General features: G+C 46.8%; 1 protein-coding gene across 1 annotated transcript; it reads left to right on the plus strand.

The window, feature by feature from the left end:
• Positions 1 to 177: 177 nt before the first annotated feature.
• On the plus strand, positions 178 to 23,129 carry AANAT (aralkylamine N-acetyltransferase). Its single transcript, XM_073310593.1, has 5 exons — positions 178 to 1,875; positions 12,200 to 12,283; positions 18,254 to 18,531; positions 21,338 to 21,492; positions 22,824 to 23,129. Exons 3-5 carry the CDS (start codon positions 18,375 to 18,377, stop codon positions 23,127 to 23,129), a joined length of 618 nt encoding a protein of 205 aa, XP_073166694.1. The 5' UTR covers positions 178 to 1,875; positions 12,200 to 12,283; positions 18,254 to 18,374.
• Positions 23,130 to 25,072: the final 1,943 nt, after the last annotated feature.

Genomic DNA, 25,072 nt, shown 5'->3' on the forward strand with positions numbered 1-25,072 from the left:
GTCACTGCCCGGGGGGCGGGGTCCGGCAGCCCGGCCCCGCCCCCCGCCGGGGAGCCGGATGCGGCGAGAGGGGGCAGGGAGGGGGGAGGAGGAGAAATAAGGGGCGAGGAGAAAGGGGACGGGAGCCGGGGGACAGAGGAAAGGGGATGGAGCGGGAAAGGAAAAGGGTAGGAGCCGGGAGGAGTGAAGGGAAAGAGCGGGAAGAAGAGGAGAGGAAGGAAGATAGATGACGGTGCTGCTGCTTCGGATAGTCCAAACAGCTAATTAAGCCTCTCCTCTGCCTTCCCGGGGATTAATTATTAACAATTATCTCTAGAGGCCCCAACCAAGACTGAAGCCCCCTTGTGCTAGGTGCTGTGTGTACCCGGGGTGAGAGACCGTGCCTGGCCTGAAAGAGTTCACCCTCTGAAAGACAGGCAAAGGGCAGGAAGGGAAGCAAAGGCCTGAAGCAACTTGTCTAAGGTGACACAGCAAGTCAGTGGCAGAGGCAGGACTAGAACCCAGGCCTCTTAGTCACCAACCCCATGAGCAAGGCCTCAAAACCATGCTGATCATCATCTAGTTTCCAGAGGCCAAGGCACCCAGCACACAAAGTTTAAATGCATTCCAGTGAAACTGAGTGACTCTAGCTTTAGGGTCTACTGCAAAGTGCCCATTTCCTCCTCTCCTTGCCCCACAGCTCCTCAGGGAAGCAGCACTTATACCTATTGGCTTCAGAGGCATTTTTTTGCTTTCCCTAATTCAGTGTTCTTAAGATTTTGTTTCAAGCAGGAAAAGGGCCTCAGCTAAGTTGTCAAGGGATCAGCTCTGGGTCTTTTTATCCTGCCGCTTTGGTCCCTTGGTATCTGTGGCATCACCTTGCAGCCCGATTGTAAGGCTGTACAGACTCAGATGTTGATGTTCCATCTGTATATATATGACACTGAATGGAAAAGGAAATAAAAAAGACTGGCAACACAAAACCAGAAAGGAAATAGGATGGGAATATGAGACATGGGCAGGTAGGTGTATCTATGTCCTCCGCCCCGCTCACCTTTCTAGCCCCCTTTCCTGGTGAGTCCTGCCGTGTACCAGCATACTGTGGTCTCCTACCTATGAGACTAGCCGCTTCTTGCTGCTGGCCCACCACTATGCAAAGAGCTCCTCTGGGCACCCTATCCATCCTTCTCCACTATCGGCCTGACCTCCTGATGTGCAGCTTCCCTACCTCTGCTGATTCCCAGCCTACCGACAGCAGGGGAGGTGGGATCAGTCAGGGCTCTACAATCTTCAGCCCCCAACTAAAACCCCTCCAACGCATTATCAAGAATCTACAACCTATCCTGAAGGATGACCCAACACTCTCACAAATCTTGGGAGACAGGCCAGTCCTTGCATACAGACAGCCCCCCAACCTGAAGCGAATACTCACCAGCAACCACATACCACAACAGAACCACTAACCCAGGAACCTATCCTTGCAACAAAGCCCGTTGCCAACTGTGCCCACATATCTATTCAGGGGACACCATCACAGGGCCTAATAACATCAGCCACACTATCAGAGGCTCGTTCACCTGCACATCTACCAATGTGATATATGCCATCATGTGACAGCAATGTCCCTCTGCCATGTACATTGGTCAAACTGGACAGTCTCTACGTAAAAGAATAAATGGACACAAATCAGACGTCAAGAATTATTCATAAACCAGTCGGAGAACACTTCAATCTCTCTGGTCACGCGATTACAGACATGAAAGTTGCGATATTACAACAGAAAAACTTCAAATCCAGACTCTAGCGAGAGACTGCTGAATTGGAATTCATTTGCAAATTGGATACAATTAACTTAGGCTTGAATGGAGACTGGGAGTGGCTAAGTCATTATGCAAGGTAACCTATTTCCCCTTGTTTTTCCTACCCCGCTCCCCCCCCAAGATGTTCTTGTTAAACCCTGGATTTGTGCTGGAAATGGCCCACCTTGATTATCATACACATTGTAAGGAGAGTCATCACTTTAGATAAGCTATTAGCAACAGGAGAGTGGGTTTATGGAGAGGGTTTGTGTGTGTGGTGGTGGGGGGGAAGAAAACCTGGATTTGTGCTGGAAATGGCCCACCTTGATTATCACACACATTGTAAGGAGAGTGATCACTTTACATAAGCTATTACCAGCAGGAGAGTGGGGTGGGGGGAGAGAAAACCTTTTGTAGTGATAACCACCCATTTTTTCATGGTTTGTGTGTATAAAAACGTCTTCTGTACTTTCCACAGTATGCATCCGATGAAGTGAGCTGTAGCTCACGAAAGCTTATGCTCAAATAAATTGGTTAGTCTCTAAGGTGCCACAAGTCCTCCTTTTCTTTTTGCAAATACAGCCTAACACGGCTGTTACTCTGAAACCTGGCTCTACAATCCTTTTCCTCTTCTCGCCCCCCCCTCTCTGCATACCGTTGTAGAGTCAGTGCCCCATCTGCTCCACTAAGCAGGCTTCCTTGTGATCTGTGGCTGGCTGGTGTGTTGTGCCTCTGGTGCGCCCAACTCTTGGGCTTGGCCTGCTGGACGATAGCTACTCTGCTCCAAATCGCTGTGAGCTCCTGACAGCAGTACTCTAGGACATGCGTGACTGACTCTGGGTCTCTCTGGGAGCAGCTTTACAGGTTATGTTTGAGCTATCAAGCACTAAACAGCTTGGGACTTTCCTGCTTGAGAGCCTGCCTCTCTCCATGAGCATTACTGCCACTGATGCGCTAATGGAGGTGGGCAAGCCGGATCAGACACAAGTTAACTGCGGGAGCTCCCCAGGAGGAGCCCTCACCTTTGGAATTTACTCTGTACATTGAGCTGCAGTATCCCACATCTGTTGACCCTCAGCAGCACTGTGAAGTTTATCTGGGTTTGGGGGAGAAAGGGGATTGACAAGGGCTGGTGTTTGTGAGCAGGGCGGGTGTTGGGAGCTCTGTTTTGAGGAGTGGGTGTGAGAAGCAGCTACAGGTTTTATTTTTTTCTGCGAATGTATGTTAAATTTGCTCTTAGAGCCACCCTTCCCACCCCCAGCCCAGCTCTTGGGGTTCTCCCAGAAAGCCATGTTCTGTACATTAGCCCCAGCTCTAGCTAACCTCTCCACCACGCAGCCTCCTAGTGGCGTATGGCCTGGGAGGTTGCTCAGATCCTGCAGAAACAAGGCAAAGAAAACCAATGTAATTATTATCTATTATTTGTATTACATTGGAATTTAGAGGCTACAGCTGCGATCCAGGCCTCAATGTACTAGGTGCTGTACAAACCCAGCACCATAGTGAGAGACAGCCCCTCCCGCCAGAGCTTACTATCTAATTAGACAAGGTAGATAAAAGGTGGGAGGTATAGAGAGATTAGATAGTGGTAGCAGAGCTGGGATGAGAACTAGGTCTCCTCCCTCTTATCCACAATTCCACTGCCTAATGGGAGTCTTTCCATTGACTGTAAAGGAGATTAGATCAGGCTCTTAACTTCCAGGTGCTCAGTGGGCTGGGTTCAGGGTACCTAAAAGTTTGCCGACAGCTCTGGGATGAAGACTGTGGTTGTTTCTCTGGCACAATGGCACTCCCTACACCTAGTTTCAACTCGTCTGTGCAGGAGACAGAGCATTTTCATCGGCCGGCCGAAGTCTGTGGAATTAACTCCCCTCAGGGACTAAGGGCCATCCCAAACCTCACCATCTTCTGCTTCAAGTGCCAGGCCAGTTTCTTTGACCTTGACTTCTCTAACATAAACATATAGCAACATATAGTAAGTCAATAAATTCCAAACCAAAACTCTCCATTGTACACACTTCTCTCCCTGAAGAGAGGTTGAGAAAAAATATGTGGGAGATGTTAGTAACATTGCTTAATGCTGTACATACTACAGTAAGACCCTGCATAGCATAGAATAGAATAGAATAGAATAGAAAAGAAAAGAATAGAATAGCTCTGTGTGAGTCCAGGGCCCTCTGGAGCTTTCATGTGCCATTAATAGGTGGTCAGAAGCTCCCCAGTCAATAGGGAAGCATTATGTTGTTTCATGGCTCTTAGAAGTCTTATTATTGTGTGTAAATGAGTTCAATATTTGGATTCAATGTCTGAGCTCATTGGAATCGCTACTAAGTAGGTCCTATAAAGGATTTTAATGGCCTAACTGTGGAAGGTGCACAGGTTTCCACTTGCCAATGTGGCTTTAGAATATTTGGGTAGGCCTGCAAAACAGGCAGTTCCACCCTCTGGGCCAGCATGGCCCCTGGGGACATGGGCTGCAGGCTGTAAGGTAAGCCTTCTGAGGCAGGGACTGGCTTTGTCTTTTAAGTGCTCCAATAACAGATAATAACAAATAGATAATAACAGTCACAATAATAACCCCTACTTTTGGTCTGCTCTAGTTTATGCCTGGGGACAAAACGATCCCCACCTGTCTCAAAATCAGGGCGCTGCAAAGGTGGAAAGCCACTTCCCCTCAGGTCCCGTGCCATGTACAGTTCTGCTGGCCCCAAACTCGAGCCTAATTTCTGTCCCCTAACGTGAAGGAATGTAGCATTTTAACATTTCCCAAGCCTCTCACTTTGAGCTGACAGTGCCCCATCTAGATCAATCCATTGCGATAGGGGTGGGAAAGGGATTGGAGTGGAGTGTATTGCTGGCTTGTATATACAGTGCGGTCATCACCTGAGCATGACCTCTTGCCATCCCTTGATGGGCACATAGATGGAACAATTATGAGACAATCCTGCTCCCTTTGAAATTAGCAGGGGCTTTGCCTTTGATGTCAAAGGAAGCAGGATGAGGCCCTTTAACGAGTGAAAAATGCTCGCTTGCTCCCCTAGTTAGGGGTTTGCACTCCAGCTTGTGCTTACATTAGTCTTGCCATTGCAGCGAAGGTTTTCATGTTGTGACGTTTTATCCACCCCAGTGACACTTCCCAGCTTCCATTTACTGCACAGACTGAGGGTTGTATTACACAAAAAATAATGAATGGCCGTAAATCTTGTGTCTGTTTGGATTCTGCCCTTATGCTGAGCGATTACATTCTGGAGAGCAGATTTCAGACTTCAGCTTGCAAATAGCCATTTGAGTCAAGTAATCAAATTATGCAACTAACCCGAGTAACAAGATGTGCATTTTAAAGGGACCAAATCAGGACAATTTACTTATGTACATAGCAGTTGAGGGCTATGCAGATTTCTGCACTGTACTTTTAAGTGTGCCTCTGAGGTGCTCTTATTTGGAATTGAACTTCTCATGGCAGTAAAGAGCAGCTCCCCTTTGCTTTGTGATTCTATAGTCCAATGTTTGAGCTGCTTCAAAGATGCCGTGCAGCTGAATGGCCTCCTTGGTCCTAGACCAGTGCAAGAAGGGTGTCCCACTAATAGATCAGGCATTAGGACTCCTGGGCTCAATTCCTATCTCGGCCAATGATTTACTAGAGAATCTTGGGTAAGTCAGACCAAGGTGGTAAAAAAATGGCCACTGATTTTAGGCGTGTCACTTTTGTAGGTGCCCACATTAAGACATTTGCTTCAGGCCCAATTTTCAGAACAGCTGAGGACCTGCAGCGCCCACATACCTCAGCTGGAGTTGTGATCACTCAGCATTTCTGAAAACGAAGCATGTAAAGGTAGGCATTAAAACATGGAGACACCTTGAAATCAGTAGCCATTTTAGAAAATGTGGCCAGAACCTCGTTGTGGCTCAACACGCCCACCTCTATTAAAATACTTACCTAATGCAATGGGGGTGGTATCAAGGTGTGGTTGACTAATGTTTGTAAAGTGCTGTTGGATCCTTGAATATAAGCTATCACCATCGTTGGCCTCTGCACGAAGGTGACATGTAAAATCAAGACAGGCTTCATATTTCTGGAGCCTGGATACTACGCTGATGAGTGCATTAGAAATGCAGATAGTTACACAGAGTTAAGTAAATGTGAGGTTTATTTACCCTTAGGAAGAGTGGATCAGATTCCCGTTGGTGTAAATTGGCATATTGCTGGTGTAAACTGACTTCAGTGGATCTGCTTCAGTTTGCACCAGTAGAGAATCTGACCCAGACTTAGTACAGTATTACTGCGTGTGTTGGTTCCGCAGGTCAAATTAATGGCTGTGTACAAAGCCCAGGCCTCCCTCTATAAGGCTGTTCATGGGAACCAGTCTCTCTCTCTCTCTCTCTCTCTCTCTCTCTCTCTCTGTGTTACAGCAAGGTATGCATTTCACAGAAGAAGTTTACAATGGACTCTGAAGGCAGGGTAGCCTTATATGAAGAGCATAATTAGTAGGCAATGAAAAGCCAATTTATGTTTGCAATGATTTTGTTCCTTATTTCTCTTGCTGAGCAACTTATATGGATATCATCTGTACCATAAGAAACACTCTTGTGCCATCTTGTGACTATTCAGTGTAAATTGACAGTTCATTGTAACTATTTACAATGGCCACCTATAGCAATACAGGAAAATGTGGTAGGATAAATAGCGATCAGAGATAACAGGTCACATTATCTGCCTGCCTGGATGTTCCATTGCCTGCATTTTAAGAAAATGTCAGAGGACAGGGATCCACACTTACAGTAAGGATGACACAAAAAGAAAAGGAGTACTTGTGGCACCTTAGAGACTAACCAATTTATTAGAGCATAAGCTTTCGTGAGCTACAGCTCACTTCATCGGATGCATATCGTGGAAACTGCAGCAGACTTTATATATACACAGAGAATATGAACCAATACCTCCTCCCACCCCACTGTCCTGCTGGTAATAGCTAATAGCTTATCTAAAGTGATAAGCTATTACCAGCAGGACAGTGGGGTGGGAGGAGGTATTGGTTCATATTCTCTGTGTATATATAAAGTCTGCTGCAGTTTCCACGATATGCATCCGATGAAGTGAGCTGTAGCTCACGAAAGCTTATGCTCTAATAAATTGGTTAGTCTCTAAGGTGCCACAAGTACTCCTTTTCTTTTTGCGAATACAGACTAACATGGCTGTTACTCTGAAACCTGTCAGTAAGGATGACAGGCATTTAACTTCAAATTGCCACCTCAGAGAGCATCCCAGCCAGGACCAGTTCACTGTATTTGATGGTCACAGGTGTAGTTTAGGGTCTGATTTTGCTCCTATTGAAGTAAGTGGTTCAACTTTCATTGGCTTCATAGAAGTAGAGACAGGCCTACATACAAACGTGAAGCTCTTTGGTGCAAGGACTTTGTTGTGGTCCATGCCTGTAAAGCACTGTGCATGGCCATGGCCCAAATTGTCTTCCCAGCACCAGCCTGAGTAGCTGGACTCACCATGGTGACATTCTGGACATGACAAGGGTCCCGTGCCAGGTTGCAGAATGGGGACAGAGTTGCTCGGCAGCCCTACTCCATCCTAATGGCTGGAGAAGTCTCCGTAGGAGGAGGATGAACTGGAGACTCTACTGCTACATAGAGCCCAGGCTCCATCCCCAAGGACCACTGCACCAGGAACCTGCATGGACCTGTACTCTGTGGCATGCTCATGCTGCACTGCCTGGTGGTGTTTTCTGTCCAACTCCTGCTGCAAAGCAGATGTGAAAGTGGAAGAGAGGGGAGGATTTTGGCCTATATAAGCAAATTATAAACATCTCCATGCCTCCTGCACTGATGGGCTCATAGTCATCACAACTCACAAGCACTGGCTTAGCAGGCGCTTATGACTCTGGTTCGAGATCTGTAGCTGAGGACAGAACTACTATGAGGTGAGCAGAACTACACACTATGTTATGTATGAAAACCATTAGTACCAAGGTTGGCAGGTTCAGCAGAACGCTCCAAGACGGAGTGGACAATGGAACAGATTTCTCCTCTTACTGTTAGAGCGACCCTGGGGGGTCAGGGTTGAAGGCCCGGAGAGCCTTGGTTGAGGGATGTAGGGTTAGGCTGCATTTACTTCACTGCTCATGCTTTGCTTGTTTCAAAGACTCAGACTGATACCCTTGCAGCCAGATACCTCCTACCAGCCTGAGTCACTGACTACATTCACTGTAAAATTAGCCTCCTACAGTTTGTATGGCAACTTCCACCTTCTCTGTATATCTATCTCTCTCTCTCTTCTTACTATACGTTCCATTCTATGCATCCGATGAAGTGAGCTGTAGCTCACGAAAGCTTATGCTCAAATAAATTTGTTAGTCTCTAAGGTGCCACAAGTCCTCCTTTTCTTTTTGCAGATACAGACTAACACGGCTGCTACTCTGAAACCGGTAAAAGCCAAGTCTCCCCAGTTGGGTATTACTTCATGCATGGCCAGGGATAGATTTAAACACACACTTTTGTGTGCACGCCTGATGAAAAGTTTATAAAACAAACCCCTGGAAATAGGATCACTGTGGATAGTCACTTGTTTTAATCCTGCTGGTGAATTTAGCTTCCCCAGTAGGTGGTGCTCTGTACCAGTTCATCTGCCTCCTTACAGCATCCAGCTCACTCAGAATAGTAAGTGCATTGACACTGGGCCCATGCACTGTCTGCAGGTGACCTGCTGTGCTTGTATAAGATGCAGGATGACCCAGTAATAATTAGAGCCAAGTCCGTGTCCCAAAGTTCCAACTTAGAACCAAACTGTCCTGAAGTTTTGGGGGCTCAGATTCAGAGTTTTGGTTTATGGCCCAGCTCTGCTGGAAACGCTTCTCTACTTTCTCTCCAGGGGTTCCTCTACAGCCTGCAGCAACCTCGCTCTTCCTTAACTACCTGGATTGGACCTTGAGTTCACTATGACCTAGTTCAACTACTCTGGCCTGGGAGAGAAAAGCTAATGAAGCTAATCGGTCAGTGTCTGGGGAGAAGAGAATAGAGGCTTTCAGTCCAGTTCACTGGGGCCCTGCAAAGAAGGATAGCTGGACTGGATATTGGTTTGTGGTGAAGCTGCTTCCCTTGCTTAGTTTAGGCAGAAATGGACAAAACTGTCCCCTGATTTTTGGACCCTTGTCCCTGAATCATGACCATCATTGGATCAGTTAATGATGACAGGATAGGCTTCTCTCTGGTTCATCGATACCACCCTTTCACTGACCCTAGGTCAGGACAGAGCTCAGTCTCTGCCTATGCAGAGAGCAAGGGACTACCACTCAGACCTAGGAGTCTGCTGCACAATGGTGCAAAGCCCAGTCACTGAGTTGCCCTTGCCCCACTAGGGTTGGCTTCCTTAGGAATTCACCCTGGAGCATTAGATGGTGAATCAGGCCACTGAAAGAGAGGGAAGAGGTAGGGAGGGATTTCCAAGCCAGAAGAAATACTTAAAAACATCTTGAAAGTTTAGTTGTAAGACCCAGAACTGAGCCCCCAACCCCACCCCATAGGCTGAGCCAGAATAATGGAGACAGGGACTGACAACCCTATTTGGACCCTTCCCTAGGCTGATCTTCAGCTGTGCCCTGCACAATGATTTATGGGGTGCATACCTCCCCCTTTTTGCCTGCAGGAAAGCAACTTCTGGAAAGTGGAATCCAACTAAGCAAATTGGACTCCAAAGATACGGACCAATGAAATTCTGACTTTCCTGCATCAAATACTTTGACTGCTTCAATTGTGCTGCCAAGAAAAAAAGCTTAAAGGCACAGGGCAGCCTCTTCAACTACTAAGCAGCAATCCTAGGAAATCTTTAAATGCATTGAATGCACGCCAAACATGGTGTGCTGCTGTGAATTTACTGCCGTAACAAGCAATCAAGTTTCAGAGTAGCAGCTGTGAAAAGGAGAACGCGTGGCACCTTAGAGACTAACATTTATTTGAGCATACGCTTTTGTGAGCTACAGCTCACTTCATCGGATGCACCCGATGAAGTAAGCTGTAGCTCACAAAAGCTTATGCTCAAATAAATTTGTTAGTCTCTAAGTTTCCACAAGCAATCAAGTGATACAGCCCCATGCTGTGTTTTGGAGAAATGGTCATTAAAAGTCTGGAGGAGAGTTAGAAAAACAATCAGAGCAAATTCCCCACTGGCATAAACTGGCACATCATTGACAGCAATGCTAGTGCATCAGTTTACACCAGCAGAGAATTTAGCCCACAGCTTTAATAGGTGCTAAATTCAATTACACAAGCAGGAAAGCTGGATAGTTGGTTCATTCCAACTAGACTCTCTATATCTGCGCAGGTTATAAAGTAATAACACGCTGGCCAATGAAATGCAAGGTAGAAATGTTACATCATCAGAACCCCTCTCGCTGGCAGATCTGCCCTGTTACGGGAAGCTACTGTTACACTGCAACTCTTAAAAGCTGCTTAAATCCTCATGGGTGTCATAATCATAATGCATTACAACAGAAAAGGGAAGAAAGTTGCATAGATCATTATGGCAGATGAGACCCCTTGGAGACTGGAGGCTGAATTTATAGGTCAGTTAATTCCAAAGTGATGAAAATGAAAGTGACGTAATTCTCTCTTTCTCCCCCACAACCCCAAATTATAAACAAAACTGCCAGCTGGCTAAGTGGCTAGACCAATGGACAAAGGATGGTTGCAGACAGATGCAAAAAATGACAGCTCTGGGCCCTTTGAAGATGCTGTGGGAGCTGCTAAATATGTAAATCTCTGTACATTTCCAGTGCTCCAATTCTAATAGAGTTTTTGACCCCTCCACAGCTGCTAGACAGCGACAAGGAGAAAGGGACTGGTTCAAAATACCCTGGTAAATACAAATTGTCTCCATACCATGGAAAGCAGGATAGCTTTAACCACATTCCAACATGCCCTGTTCTGTTTGGTTGTAATGGGGGTAGGTTGATTATTTTTAGTGCTATTTGCTGAAAGTTTTGTTTTCTACTGGTTCGGTTGCATTTCTGTTTGGATTCTATCAAAAATACTAAAAGAAGAAAAACGGTTTATGCTGGGGGTCACTTTGGTTGAGACTTGGAAGTTAAACACATCCTGACCTCCTCCAGCTTTTCTTTAGGCACATATGGAGCCAGGTTCTGCTCTCTGTTACTCCTGTTTTACATTAGTGTTACACTATTGACTTTAATGGAGTCACTTCACTTTTACATCAACTAATTCCAAACAGGATCTGGCCCATAAGTTGTTGCTGATCTCCTTGCTGGTATCTTCCTTTATACTACCTTGTGTCTGAAATATTTTCTATATCTTGTATTGCTTCTAGGAGGGCAAAATCCTGACGGCTTTACCCATGCAATAAATCTCACTACAGCCTTGCTCCTTAAATTGTAAGCTCCTTAGGGCAGAAACCTTAAGTCTGATTCCACAAATTTTACATCATTGTAACTCTATTGACATCATTCGAGTTACTCCAGGTTGACACCAGTGTTGAGAGCCACATCTGGCTGTTTCTCTCTGTGTTTTGTAAAGCATCTTGCAGACTAATAAGTAGTTTTAGTCTGAAAATAACCCTCCTGCCCCCAAGTGCTAGTAAATTCCTGATGCTTCTCTTTTCACAATCCAAGCCTGATAACATGTTCATGGTTCTACTTTCCTGATCTCTCTCATGCTGGTTTTACACCAGCATGACTGCCATGGCTTCAATAGTGTTATCTTTTCACGTAAGTGAGTAAACTCGGACTCCCTGTATTTCATTTTGTAAGTCACACTAGTCTATTTCTTGCTTTGCTGGGGATTGATAAGCTTTTCCACTTCTATTTGCCTACAGCCAAAACACAGTGATGGACTAATGGCTAAAAACTCTGCAGAGAACACTACTTTTCTTAAACACACTAGGTTAAATTCAGCCCCAGTTGGTGATGTAAGTGGGTGCAGCTGCACAAAAAGAAATAAAGTTACATCCGCTTTCACCATGGCTGAATTGAGCTCACTTAAGGGTGCAAAGCCTGTTTAAATAATTGTAAAGTGACTTCAAATGAATCTAGATCAGACCCTAATTGTATTACATATTGATGTATTATTTCATATTTTCTAGCTATGGATCTAGTCATTGGCTCTATCTACCTGGATACTTGAGACATGCAAGCAGCACTGAGTATCTAGCAATCAGCTAAAATGCTTTATCCCTCTGCAGACAATCACACCAGGAAAGAAAAGCCTCAGAGGATGCTTTTGCTGGCATGTCACCTTAAAGCCTCTCACCTTTCTCTGTGACTCATCAGGGTTAATAAACTACTTACAATTTCATCACGTGTTCTATAAATAACAAATATATAAGCAAAAGCTTTGTAAGTCACAGCAGAATAAAAGCAGTAGGCAAGTCAAAATTCACTGCTGTCTGTTTCCTCCTCTGGCAGGAAGACTGCAAGACCAGACCACGCCATCCAGAGGAACAACTTTTGGAGTGCTTACAAGAAATCTTATTCCACACACGCATACAGGTAATTGTCTGCATTTCTACTGTAATATGTGTGGTACTGATTTTCTAGAGTGGAAAGCAGCCTTTAAAGAGGCCATACTACTCTCCATATAATTGCACTTGGTGCATTGCCTTCTAGAGCATGGAGCTTTGCTAAATTAAAATTTGCTTGCATAGGCATTGATTAGAATGTGGATCCCACCATATTCCTCCTCCCCCCCCCCACATTCTTTTAAAATCGGAGAGTGATGAGTCTCTGCAGTGAAAACCCCACATTTTAGATCTGGGAATAGACAGGGCTTTACTGCAGGAAGAATTTTCAGACCTAAAATTGTGGTTTGTGATGCAAACAAACCCTCAAGGTTTCTAAAAGGTCCGAGCATTCAAATCCCAATCCAAATAGATGTACACAATAAAGTAAACCTTGGTTTGAGTTGCCTGTCAATGTGTATTATGAACATACTGGTCTGTTTACACATGAGCACATGCATCTCCATGAACTATATGAACATTTAAATTCCTTCAGCACATGAATGTAAGGGAGAGATATAACATTTACATGTTCGTTCTTGGGCAAGTCACTTCACCGCTGTGTGCCTCAGTTTCCCCAAGGTTGAAATGGGATAATGATAGAACTGGGTGGAAAATGGTGTCCCCATCCCTTGAAAATTTGAGATGGACAAATTTTCCCAGCCTGAATTTTAAGAAATCAAACTCGTGAAAATGTTAGCAAACTGGAAGTCCTTAAAAAAAAATGGAAATGTTCACTTTTAAAATTAAAAATGGTCAAAACATTTTGAAATTATCAAAAGCCATTTACACTAATTAACTTACATTTCAAAACAAAAAAATGTCATTTCAAACCAGAGAATGAAAGGGAAAACAAAAAAAGGGCAGCCTTTCCTCAGTATCACTGACTTTTGCCCTAAATGGTCCCCGGTAGTGATCTTGGGTGGGCTTTCCAAAGCTGCCTGGCAGATTTAGATGCCAAATTCCCATTAATTTCTATTGAAAATTGAGTGTCCAAATCCCTTAGGTGGTTTTGAAAAATCCTACCCCTTGTGTATAAAGGTCTCCAGCTCAGACATCCTAACATTAGTGATACTGTCTTTATATGGTACAGTAGAACCTCAGAGTTATGTATACCAGAGTTATCAACTGACTGGTCAGCCACACACCTTGTTTGGAACCGGAAGTACACAATCAGGCAGCCGCAGAGACCAAAATAACCCCCTAAAAACCACAAACACAGTACTGTGTTAAACAAACTACTAAAAAAATAAAGGGAAAAAGTTAAAAAAAGATTTGACAAAGTAAGAAAACTGCTTCTGTTCTTGTTTCATTTAAATTAAGATGGTTAAAAATCCACATTTTTCTCCTGCATAGTAAAGTTTCAAAGCTGTATTAAGTCAATGTTCGGTTGTAAACTTTTGAAAGAACAAGCTGAACTTTTTTTCGGCATTACGAACATTTCAGAGTTACGAACAACATTCATTCCTTAAGGGTTTGTAACTCTGAGGTTCTACTGTATTGGGCAAAGAACAGCTGGAAAGATTTCTGATGGAGTGGTTCCTTGCATGATCAAACCAATAACTGACAAATTAATTTAGCATGACACAGATATTGAGAGAGATTAACAGGGAGTGAATTCCCACATCCATAGTCCCTATGACTGCTGCAAAATTGGCCCAATACAATATTAATGATTTGTTGGGCCATATTTTGAAACCCTTAATCACGTTAAGTAGTTCCCTGTTCTTCAAAAAATCCCATTGATGTCAACGGGACTGCTCACGGAATAAGGTGTTACTCACTGTGAGTAAGGGGATGAGAATCTAGCCTTATATATTTACTTAAATATTTTTCTAGGGCTTGATCTGGGGTTGCGCTGAGAACCTGCTACAGGAGCTCAGCACCTCACAGGATGAAGCCATTGGTGTGCATATTTCAGTCTAAAGGAACTCTTATTGCATCCTCTGGGGTATATCTGAGTGGACCATTAATCACCATAAATGGTTAATCCAATCAGCAGTACGATTGACTCCATAAGATTCAATAGTAAATCTTACAACTACTATTAAAACCATAGACATTACTACTCTCCTAGTAGTTTGGCCATTGCTATATTTCACCCTTAGTCTATGATCCATCCATCAAAGGAACATGAAATATCCATTTGTAAAATTATCTTTGGAGTGAATTAAATTAGCACAAAGAGGCTCACAGTCCTTATTACACTCAGATCTTAATGAATAGAAATAACTCCTAAAGACATGCACAACAGAGGCATTAAATAACTAGCTGCAGTTATTCACAGAAAATAACTCTCACCAATATAGCTGATCAGGACAATAATAAATAAAATGCGAATCAGGTGAATATTGGAATAAAATGATTTTTTAAAGAATTTTTAAAATAAAACCTGATGGCACCTGGCTTAAACGAGCACAGTTAAAAGATCTGAGGTGCTTGGAGAAGAGACATTGCCTGAGTCAAGGGTTAAATTGTTCTGACTATTAGAAAAAGGACAGTGGCACATGAACATTTTTGCAGTTCTCTTACATTAAATTCAGAGGGTGGAATTCTGGCCCCTCCCATAAAAATGGGAGTTTTGCCATTGATTTCTGTAGAGCCTGGATTTCACCCTTTGTCCACAGCAGTCAGAGTGGTCGGGGTATCACTGTAGGCTTCCACCCAGCAGTCTCCTGTCAGGTCTAAAAAGACCTCCGGGATCTAAGAGTTAATGTCCTAATCTCTTTCCTCCAGTTCCCCTTTCGCTCTGCAAAGCACACTCACTGCACACGCACGAATGTCACGTCGTCATAGTTTGCTTCCAGAGCTCAGATGCTGGCACATTTGTGGAGGCATTGCATAAAACCACCACAGACCCCTCAGGCCCCGCATAGCAAATATAGCAATTCACCATAACTAGAGAAAATAGCAGCGCTGGGCTAATACCACCATGCAGTCCTAGTTCTGATGCACTGTGGCTGCTGGCAGCGCTTTTGTTTTGTTATTTCTGCAAATCCTATTAGCTTGTTGCCAGCTTATAACTGAAAGGGAAGGCCAGCACCTGTTGAACAATAATAGTTCGTGTCCTGGTCTCATATTTATCACTGGGGTTGTAGCAATCCGTTATAATATTCAGCTGGCAAATGATTCAGAATGCATAAAAGTGCATTACACAGGGTCAGCTCTCGGGAAATGTTACCTATGATCTCTGCCTGCGGGAGAAATGATTTATCAGATATTTGCACAAACTTTCTGCACACTTGTGTCTAGTGTACCATCTGACAAATACGTTTATTGATTTGGTTTGATCTCTCTCTCTCTCCCCACCCCCAAGTTTGGGGCTATTCCAAGCTAGGGATTTGGTTGGGCCATATAGGGTAGACCTGCCTGATAAGTCAGGCAGAACTGGCTGTGTTTAGTTACTTGGGAGTTAGAGATAATCACAAGGTCTGAGTTCAGCAGCCTCAACAAATAATTCCCTTTGTATCCACCACAGTCAAGCCTGTCTCCTCTAGGAGAGACATTACAAGCCCATAAAAAGGGTTGGGGGCCAGTGTCAAAGTTCAGATCTGTGTCTGCAGCCAGCTCCCAACTTCCTCAGAGTTTGGAGGGGCTGAGTTTAGGGCCTTATCTCCTGAAGGAAACAAAAGTCACTTAAACATATTTTCAAAATCTCCCCTCTCTGAGTGGAGCAGCACACTGCTGGCAGTTTCTGCCACACCATCACCTGGGGTGCTACGGCCAGGGGTGCTGTGCTTTTCTAATCTCCCACCAGGTGGGCACTCACTGCTCTACTATTCCTTGCATAGCTCGCTCAGACACATAGCATTTGCTCTCACTGAAGCTGCCTTGTAAAGCCATCCTAGGAATTTACTAGTCCAGGCCCGATATCTAGGATATCTACATGGCCTCCCCTACCTCCATATATACCTTCCAGTGAGATGCATTTCCTGCTGCACTCCTCTCTTTCCACCCCTTGGTATCTAAATTAGACTCTCAGCCAGGGAAACAAAGATGAGGAGTAAAGATGTGTCTAAGGTTCACCTCAACCAGCTACCTCAAAATACTACAACTTGTCCTCCCTACATTAGGGTGTTGCAACATCTTAGCTAGTGTGTGTTAGCTCTCTGGTTGTAAGCCACTGTTTTTTCTGAGCATAGAGACAGCCAGAGAAAGCATAGCAGAGTCTACGATGGTGTAATTTATCAGCTGAAAGGGCTAGAAATAGATGTACATCACAACAGCTTAGGCTCATCCCTGAATTTGGCCCAGATTGTCTACTGTGTATACACCAGAGAACCTCAGTAATCTCTAGAGAAAGAAATCTGTGTAGATAGATAAACAGATCTGTAAAGCTGAGCAACCTCTGAGGAGCTTGGAGAGAGAGAGTCCAGGAAGCCACAGGAACCATTGGCTGGAGATTTTTCTTTTGTTGCTAACCTGCAGTGCATCCCAGTGGCAGCCGCTGTAGCCGCTGCTGCATCATTACAGCCAGTGCTAAACAGCTTCTGCAGATAAATTCCAGCATTTCTCCCAGAGTCTGAGCAACAGCTGATGCTTCCTATCAGCCTTTTCTCTCTGGCAACTGAGAGCCACAGACCTAATGCCAGCACCGTAACTGCCCTCACTAATGGAGTCATTTGTGGACTCCGCGTCCTCCTGACAAATCTACCCAGGGAGCCTGTGAACACAGACACTGGACAGGCCAGATGCTGGACACATTGCATAGTCACCTCTAGGCCGGGGGAATCAGAAGACAGCCTGTACCAGTGCATAATGTTCCCTTCCCAGTGTATTCTCGGCCCATGCCTTTATACTCACTCCATTTGCCGCTTATTTGTACCATAGGAAATGCATTTCCTCCACCTTAACTAACCCAGACTGGAGCACACAGGTGGCTGGGGGCAGTCTGGAAGCAGGTGGGCAAACCTGCCCCACAAAAGGGCACTCAGCAGCCCTGCCCAGGAGAGGGCAGAGATCAGAATGCGTGCGCCCAAGAGGAAAGAAGGCAATGCCAGCCCTACACTTCCAGAAGAGGCAGTTGCTTGGGGGTGGCTCTTCTCATCCAGGCATGGACACTCCGGCTAGGCAATTTTTCTGCCAGTAGCTGCTGAGGCTGAGAAAGCTGCTTGCAGGAGCTCTGTCCTGCTAAGGGGCTTTTCTGATGGGCTGAAGGAGGTTCCTTCTTTCAGCGACACCCTCTCCAAACCCTCAAGTTCTCTCCCAAAGTGCCTCCACAGTTCAGTCGCTCTGCAGGCCACTCCCCCACACCTTGACCCCAACTTCCTCCTCTTCTCAAAAGGGGAAAAAGCAACTGGGCTCTGAGCCTCCCCCCCGCCCAGCTCGTTAATTACACGATTACCATAAGAGCTTCCCAGAAAGCAGAAGATTGGCTTGACAGCATTAAGGGCCCGATCCTGCAAGCTGCTCAGGGTCTCCTGCGAGGTGTTGAACTCCAATGCAAACCAGAGTGAGTTGCGGGTGCTCAACACCCAGCAGGAGAGACTCAGCGCCAGACAGGATCAGGCCCTAAAAGCGCTTTGTTGAGTCACCAGATCCAGCTTTTTGGTGACCTTAGAGCCACCTTCCCTTCCTCCCGCCCCCTCCCACTCATGTCAGCACATTAACCCCCCCCCCCCCGTCTCACCACTTAACCCTGCTGGCTGGGCCCCAGGCTCTAAAAGCCATTTCTCGTCCCTCCGCTCTGTCATTAGTGCTCAGAGCCTCAGCCGCCAGGTGGCTGGCTTTTGTTCCTCCGCTTCAGCTGCCTGGCAGGTGGGGTTGGTTTGTGTGACCTGTCCCATGCCAGAGCCCCGTTGCCCTGAGCGGAGGCCCCGCATTTGCATTGGGGCGGCGATTACCTCCGAGAACCTGAGCGCGTTTGCACTGAGAGGCTGGGTGGTTGTGCAGGCTCACGCAGGGCACGGCATGCATATATAGCAAGGGAGAGAGGTTGCCTAATCCAGTATGTGCTTGGCAGGTATTTTTGGCCGGTTGGCTGATCCCGCTGGAGACGATTTACTGAAATAGCGACTCGCTGACGACACCGGTGGCCAAACGGAGGAGAAGTTTACGGAGGACGCCAGCAATAAAGGAGGAGGATGTCCGTGATCAGCGCCTTGCCTTTCCTGAAGCCCATTCACCTGAGGCCTCCACGGAGCTCGCCCGGACGCCAACGCCGCCACACGCTTCCCGCCAGCGAGTTCCGGAGCCTCACGCCCGAGGATGCAATCAGCGTGTTTGAGATTGAGAGAGAAGGTAAGAGCCTTCCTTCCCCACTAGCCATCTGCCTCAGTCCTGCTCAATCAAAGAAACCACAGTACTGCCCCAGCCCTTAATTCAGAAATGCACCCGGCGCTGGCATGCAAGTGGAAATGTCCCTCTTTCTGCAGGGGACCAGGGCTGAGCACCCCAGGCAGGAACAGCTGAGAGTTGTTATGGCATCTGTCTTGGAAGCTGGGGCCCAAAGTGCTTTACAGAGCTAACCAAGTAGCAATGGAGAGACAAATGGAAAGAGAGAATGAGCAACCCATTTACCTCTCACCCAGCGTCTTCAGGGTCAGATCTGTTACAAGCCCCAGTCAATCTGTTTTGTGAGGGTATTTGAAAACTCACCTTCCCCCGATAAAGCCAGTCAGCACTCCCCACTCTTCCTACAAGGATAGGGAGAATCAGAGGTGGAGGCAGGTTTAAGTGTGCTGGAAGCCTGGTGTTATAGGGTGGAACCCATTTAAGGGCCTGTTCCTGGTCCCATTGGAGTCAATAGCAAAATGCTTAGACTCCACAGAGCCACGCTGAAGTCACATTTATTCACATACCAGCACTTCTCTCCAGAGAGGCTCCCTGCAGCCAGGAATGCAGCCTACACCTTGGGGTACATTAGAAAGCACTTGGCCCTCTTATCCTGCCCTAGGAAGGGCTTTTCACCATAGCAGGGTCAGAAGGGCCAGTTTCCACTGGGAACAAATAACCCTTTTCCTCCAGGTGGGGTGTTCCCTCCTTGCTGTGTGCTTCAGACACTGAACACTGAAGCCAGCTGGGATTCAAACAGATTAGTCAGAATCAATTTTTCAATCTTCAAACCTGAGAGTTACAGATCAAGTGCTCATTGGAGCCAAAAGCATTTGTATCTAGCCTAGTTTTTCTCATGAGATTTCTCTGAGTCTGCAAGACCTGCAAACCATGAACCGCATCACCACTTGGGTCTGGGCTGAGTCTGGCCCTTTGTTCCCTCTTGTGATAAATTTTGAAGGAAATGCCAGCAAACCTGCTAGAGAAAGGGGAGTAATTTCCGTGCAACAGTCGCAATGGCCAATGGCAAGAGACATCCTAGCATAAGCCTGTATGAGAACCAATGAGAACTTGCCACCTGCTGTAAAAAAAGGGAGGGATTTCCACTAGTGACAACAAGATCAGATTTTCCATCATGTCATTTACACCTGCGCAAAGGGAGAGCAAAGTGGATGTAAATACTTCCATTCTGATCTTTTGTACACAGGTGTAAATGACTGCACAAGATACAGGGCAATGGAAAACCAGGCTGGAAATGAAAGCTGGGAGGAGCCCAGAGCAGAGGGAGACAACTACCACAGTTCTTACCGGAAGGCAATATACACTTCCCATGTTCTCAAACCCTAAACACAAAGGCTCAGATCCAGATACTGAGGTGCCTAAACTTAAGACTTAGGCACCTAAATCCCAGTTTTGGCTCCACTGTGAGGCACAAAACTCCCTAAATTCACTCAGGGCCTATGTTTTCAGAGCAGAAGTTCCCTAGGCACCTGTGTCTCTGCCTCTAAGCATGTGCACTGCTGCCTTCCTCCAGGCATGTCCCACCTAAGCCCCAGAGCAATTCATGAACCAGGGGAAGACAGGCATTCGGCGCCCAATCCGGCGGGCATGCTCAGAGGTTGCCTCCCAGATCTGGTCCCATTCAAAATCCAGCTGGAGGAGATGATGGTGCTGCCCACTGTATAACTGGACTGCAGAATCATTCTCTCAGTCTTGGGCCAGAGAGAGAGAGAGAGAGAGAGAGAGAGAATGATTCTGTAGCGCAGTGGTTAGAGCGCTCCGAGAGGTGGGAGACCTCCAGCTGTTTGGTATGGGGCAAGGCAGGTGCCCTGTTGCTGTTCAGGGATCGCCAGCAGAGATAGGCACCTACCTTGGGGCTGCAGAGCACCTGTGTCCTAGAGGAGAGGGGCTTAGCGCACACTCCTTTAATCAGAATCACCTGTTGACTACCTTAGGCAGCTCCGCTCGGAGCATGCTGGCTTTGTGGATCCCAGTCTAGGGAGCCGGTCTCTCCCTGTTCATTATCTCGGGAATCTCGGTGCTTAACTCGACTGTGTGGATTGCCGGGTGTGCCTGTGATTTTTCGAGGCGCCTAAAAGTTAGGTGCTGGGAGGTTCAGTGTTGCAACGTCTAAGTCCCTTTGTAGATTCCACCCAGACTACTTTTACTGCTAACCAGCTTTCCCTTTTATTGATCATTTCCCAAGCTGGAGAGAGAATCTTAAAATTTCAAGACCAGTGTTTTCCAAATCAGTTAGCAGGAACTTTGAAACTATATAAATATCTGTGACTGGTTTTAAATGGAGTGCTAAATGCTGTAAGAATGACCCAGAAAACCCACAGGGAGAGCACAGCGAACAAGTGAGCCTTAAAGCAGTGGCCAGGATCAGAGATGTCCTGATCAGAGAACAGAGCAGGCACAGGTTCCTAGAACAGATCTCCTGCTTGGGAGAGCCGAGGGCTTTGCTTCCTCATGTGTGAAGTGCCCAACTCCTAAAAGGCAGTAACTTACAGAACATGTATGGGTGAGAAGGGGAATCCCAGTCCTTTCTGGCTTCTCCTCCTGGAAGGAGAGATTGACTTGAGCCACAAAGTTCAGATCTGGATTCAAACTTCCCCAGAGTCTGCGAGTACCTGGTTCAAACCCCTCATGTTTGTTAAATTCCAATTCCCAGCCCATCATCAATTAGCCTGAGGTTCTCGCAGCCTAGGGTGCAGTGTAGTTCCGAGAGGCTGTTCCCTCTTGACATTGCTTTGTTTTTATTCTTCTCTAGCATTTATTTCTGTTTCGGGCGACTGCCCCCTTCACCTGGATGAGATCCGCCACTTTCTGAACCTGTGCCCTGAGCTGTCACTTGGCTGGTTTGAAGAAGGCCGGCTGGTGGCTTTCATTATAGGGTCCCTTTGGGACCAGGAAAAACTCAGCCAGGTAAGAACCAGCTCCTGTTACTGCATCTTGTCTCCGTTTCCTTTCCATGCTCGGGATGGAGAGAACGATGACGGAGCTTTGAGACAAGAGGCTGGAGTCCAACGTGCATAGGCATCACTGTAGTTATTGGAGATTACTCCAAGGGAGCATATGACCCGGGTGCTGAGCTGAGCCCCCAAGTGCAGGGAAGGAGAGCGGGGGCTGCTCAAGGCACCTAATTAGTTCAGTTTGTAAGACACCCATTTTATATGTATTTCAAAGGGGCAGGGGAGGCTCCATTCTTTAGTCCCCTCCAGCTTTGCAGCCACGGTTCAGCCCTATCTGCCAAAAGGGCTTTTCCATTTCAGAGACATCCACAACTCTTGGGGCAACAGGGCTTTGGCTAAGTGCCACCTTACGGACTAGAAACGGAGAAGTAAAAAATTCCCCATTGGCACCTGTCATTCACATTCACAGTGTGGCTTCTCTTGAAAGCCCAAAACTCAACATATTGTTACTTCCATCAAATGATTAACTGCAATACAAACAGGGCTGTTCTCCTAGGGACAGATATACTTCCTGCTGATTCAGCCTCTCTCTTCTGCAAAGCACTTTACAAACTAATCCATTTCTACAAGCAACCTAGAGCGAGTTCACTCCTGGAGAGAGATCTCTTGCAGTATTAATTGCTACAGGATAAAAATAAGTAAAAACTGAGTTATTGCTTTGGTATTAACACGTGTTTAATATTAAAAAAAACCCACTCTTCGCAATGATAAGTAATTAAAACTGAAAAGGGCCCTGTAAGCCTTTGCAGGGGAGGGAGCACCGTATAATCAGTTAGAGCAGGAAACTAGGAGGCTGGACTCTGGGGGTGTGTGCCTGGCTGCGTCACTGCCTCTCTGGCACCCTGGGCAAGTCAGGTAGGACCTGATTTTCAGGAAGGGGCTCAGAAGCCACAGCTCCAATTATAGTCATTTGGAGATTGGGGAGGTGGGGACTAGGAGCTCAACACCTCTGAACAATCAGGTCCTAACTGTTCTGTGCCTCAGTTTCCCCCTCTGAAATGGGGATGACTTCACCTATTCAGGGTGCAGGGGTATTATGAGCCTTTGGGTACTGTCTGCAAAGCACTTTGTACTTGGACAACACCTCCAATAGATCAGGTGAGAGCCGCAGCTGGTGTGCGTCTGCCTATTCCCATGGAAGCTGCTCATTCACACCAGCCGAGGATCTGGCCCATTGCATTGGCAGCCTAGTCAAACGAATGCTCTGGATACAGAATTAGAGGGCCCTGCGGCCGGGAGCGAACCGCCAGCTGACACGCTTTCCTGTCTCCCCTCCCCCGGCAGGACGCGCTGACCCTGCACAGGCCCGGTGGCACCACCGTGCACATCCACGCGCTGGCCGTGCACCGCACCTTCCGCCAGCAGGGCAAGGGCTCCATCCTGATGTGGCGCTACCTGCAGTACCTCCGCTGCCTGCCCTACGTGCGGCGGGCCGTGCTCATGTGCGAGGACTTCCTCGTCCCCTTCTACCGGAAGTGCGGCTTCAAGGTGCAGGGCCCCTGCGAGGTCACCGTGGGCTCGCTGGCGTTCGTCGAGATGCAGTACCCAGTGTGCGGCCACGCCTTCATGCGCAGAAACAGCGGCTGCTGAGATGGTGCCTTCCCCCAGCCTCCACGCTTCTCAGGCGCTGTTAGGGCGGGCCCCCGCGTACAGGGAGACAGCTTATGAACAGCAGCCGCACTCACTGCAGACTTTTGTGCCTGCCTGGTGTTCCAGCTGGCTGCCTTTTAACTAGTAGCTCCAGGCACGGCCCACTTGCCTCTCAACTGGTCCTAGCGCTGACCCCGCCATCGAGCTTACAGACCCAGAGCGAAAGGCAGCAGAACCACAGTAAGCACCCCTGCCTCTTCTCCAGGCCAGGGCTCAACAGGCAGGCTCCGTAAGGCTACAGCGGTTGAGTTTGACCTCCCCAGGACAGGGGTACGTCAGTTCTGGCTAGCCCGAGGCCTCCCCTTTAGCTCCTGGCTTAAAAGCAGCAGTGGGGGTAATAAAGCTCTGAGAGCATGTTATGCAGTTAGAGAGGGGGGAAAAAAACATTGCTTGAGAAGCAGCACCGCATGGATCAGTTCAGCAATTCCCTGTTTTTGTTTTTTGTCAAATGCTCCAAGGCCAGTAACATGAGGCAGACACCTCTGGTGGTCTCTGGTGGGAAGAGCCATCTGTGCCTTCTCACGCTAGTTGTTCGCTGCCATGTTCTGCTGTGATGCATTCAGTGGAATCCGTGCTTGCGTGTTCTGTACATATGTGAGACACATTCAGCTATCCTAGGCTCCAGCAAGTCTCCCCCTTCCTCCCTCGCCCTCCTGCTGGTATAGGTTGACAACCAACGGAAGTGTGAGAAATCCCATAATAATGTAGGCTCAGTGATGGCTACCCCTGCTCCAACAGACTAGGGCACCAACTTCCAACCCAATATAGGAGATACTGTCCCCAAACCACAGCACGCTCAAGGCCTGAGGGAGAGCAAAATATAACATGGGACTGAATGCTCTCTAAGGGGCCCAGCAAGGAGGCTACACCACTGGATAGACATTTCCATCCACTCCCAAATGGTCATTAAGGGGTAGCTTTTTCAACAGATCCTTTAAGATATTTGTGGTCCTCATCTAGTGAAATCCAAAGCACGGCTATAATGGTTCCAGAGAATCACAGATTAAGTCATTCCTATCAGATTGATCTGATACTCACACACAAAGTTTTCCAAAATCCAAAAAAGTGGCACCCCCATTTAGTTTATTCCTTAAGAACAAGAGGGTATATCAGCCCACTCTCCCTCACTCACCGCATGGACCAGTGAGTGCTGTGTACAGACCTGAGCTCCTAGCTCATGCCATCCTAGTTCATTGGAAATCTGAAAGCCCCCGGGAACACCCTGTGCTGTTTGTCAGTTCTTTTGTTCATCAGCAAATAAAGGATTTATTTGTTGTGTTTTCTAATTGGGTTCTGATGAGCGTGTTTTTTCCTGGAACAATTCAACAGCCTGTAACAGCGGTAAACAAAGGGAAGGGCGCAGAGTTTGGTTTGCACACTTGAGAAGTTACATCAAAAAGCCAGTGGGCCACAAAGCATCTTTCCCTGGCTGTTTTAGCTAAGTCTAAAAGCTACAGGAAGGTTGGAAGTATCCAGCCTGCTGCACAAAGGAACATTTGATGCAAAGATTGAGTGCGAAAGGGACGGAGGTAACCCCCACCCCCAATCTGAAAGATGATTGCTGCAGGGATACTGCAGGATGACAGTCCTTCACTCTCAAGTCTGCTGCCTTCCCTTCTGTCTGGGCCTCTGAAGCAGCCTGGGAGGTGGTCACTGACAAGAGAATTGTGCCGCCTTTCCTTTCCATTGATCTTCAGAAGCCCTGTCCGCTTTCCAAAGATATCCAGCCTGTCTCACCTTCCTAGCCTCCCCTTGCAAGAAAATCAAGGTCAGTTTCGCCTGCCTGGAGTTTGATTTCATTCAGAACAAATTTTTAAATCAATCCTTTCCCAAAAAGCATCTTCGGAAGTTACAGCAGAAGGGAGGGGAGAGTGGTTTTGTGC

Source organism: Lepidochelys kempii, chromosome 14 (assembly GCF_965140265.1).
Source record: "Lepidochelys kempii isolate rLepKem1 chromosome 14, rLepKem1.hap2, whole genome shotgun sequence".
In the NCBI taxonomy this organism is placed as follows: domain Eukaryota; kingdom Metazoa; phylum Chordata; order Testudines; family Cheloniidae; genus Lepidochelys; species Lepidochelys kempii.

Excerpts from the sequence above, each read along its gene's own strand:
- AANAT (XM_073310593.1), top strand. The coding sequence starts at position 18,375 with ATGTCCGTGATCAGCGCCTTGCCTTTCCTGAAGCCCATTCACCTGAGG. Across the intron at positions 18,532-21,337 it reads GTTTGAGATTGAGAGAGAAG|CATTTATTTCTGTTTCGGGC; the intron begins GTAAGAGCCTTC and ends ATTCTTCTCTAG. Across the intron at positions 21,493-22,823 it reads ACCAGGAAAAACTCAGCCAG|GACGCGCTGACCCTGCACAG; the intron begins GTAAGAACCAGC and ends CTCCCCCGGCAG.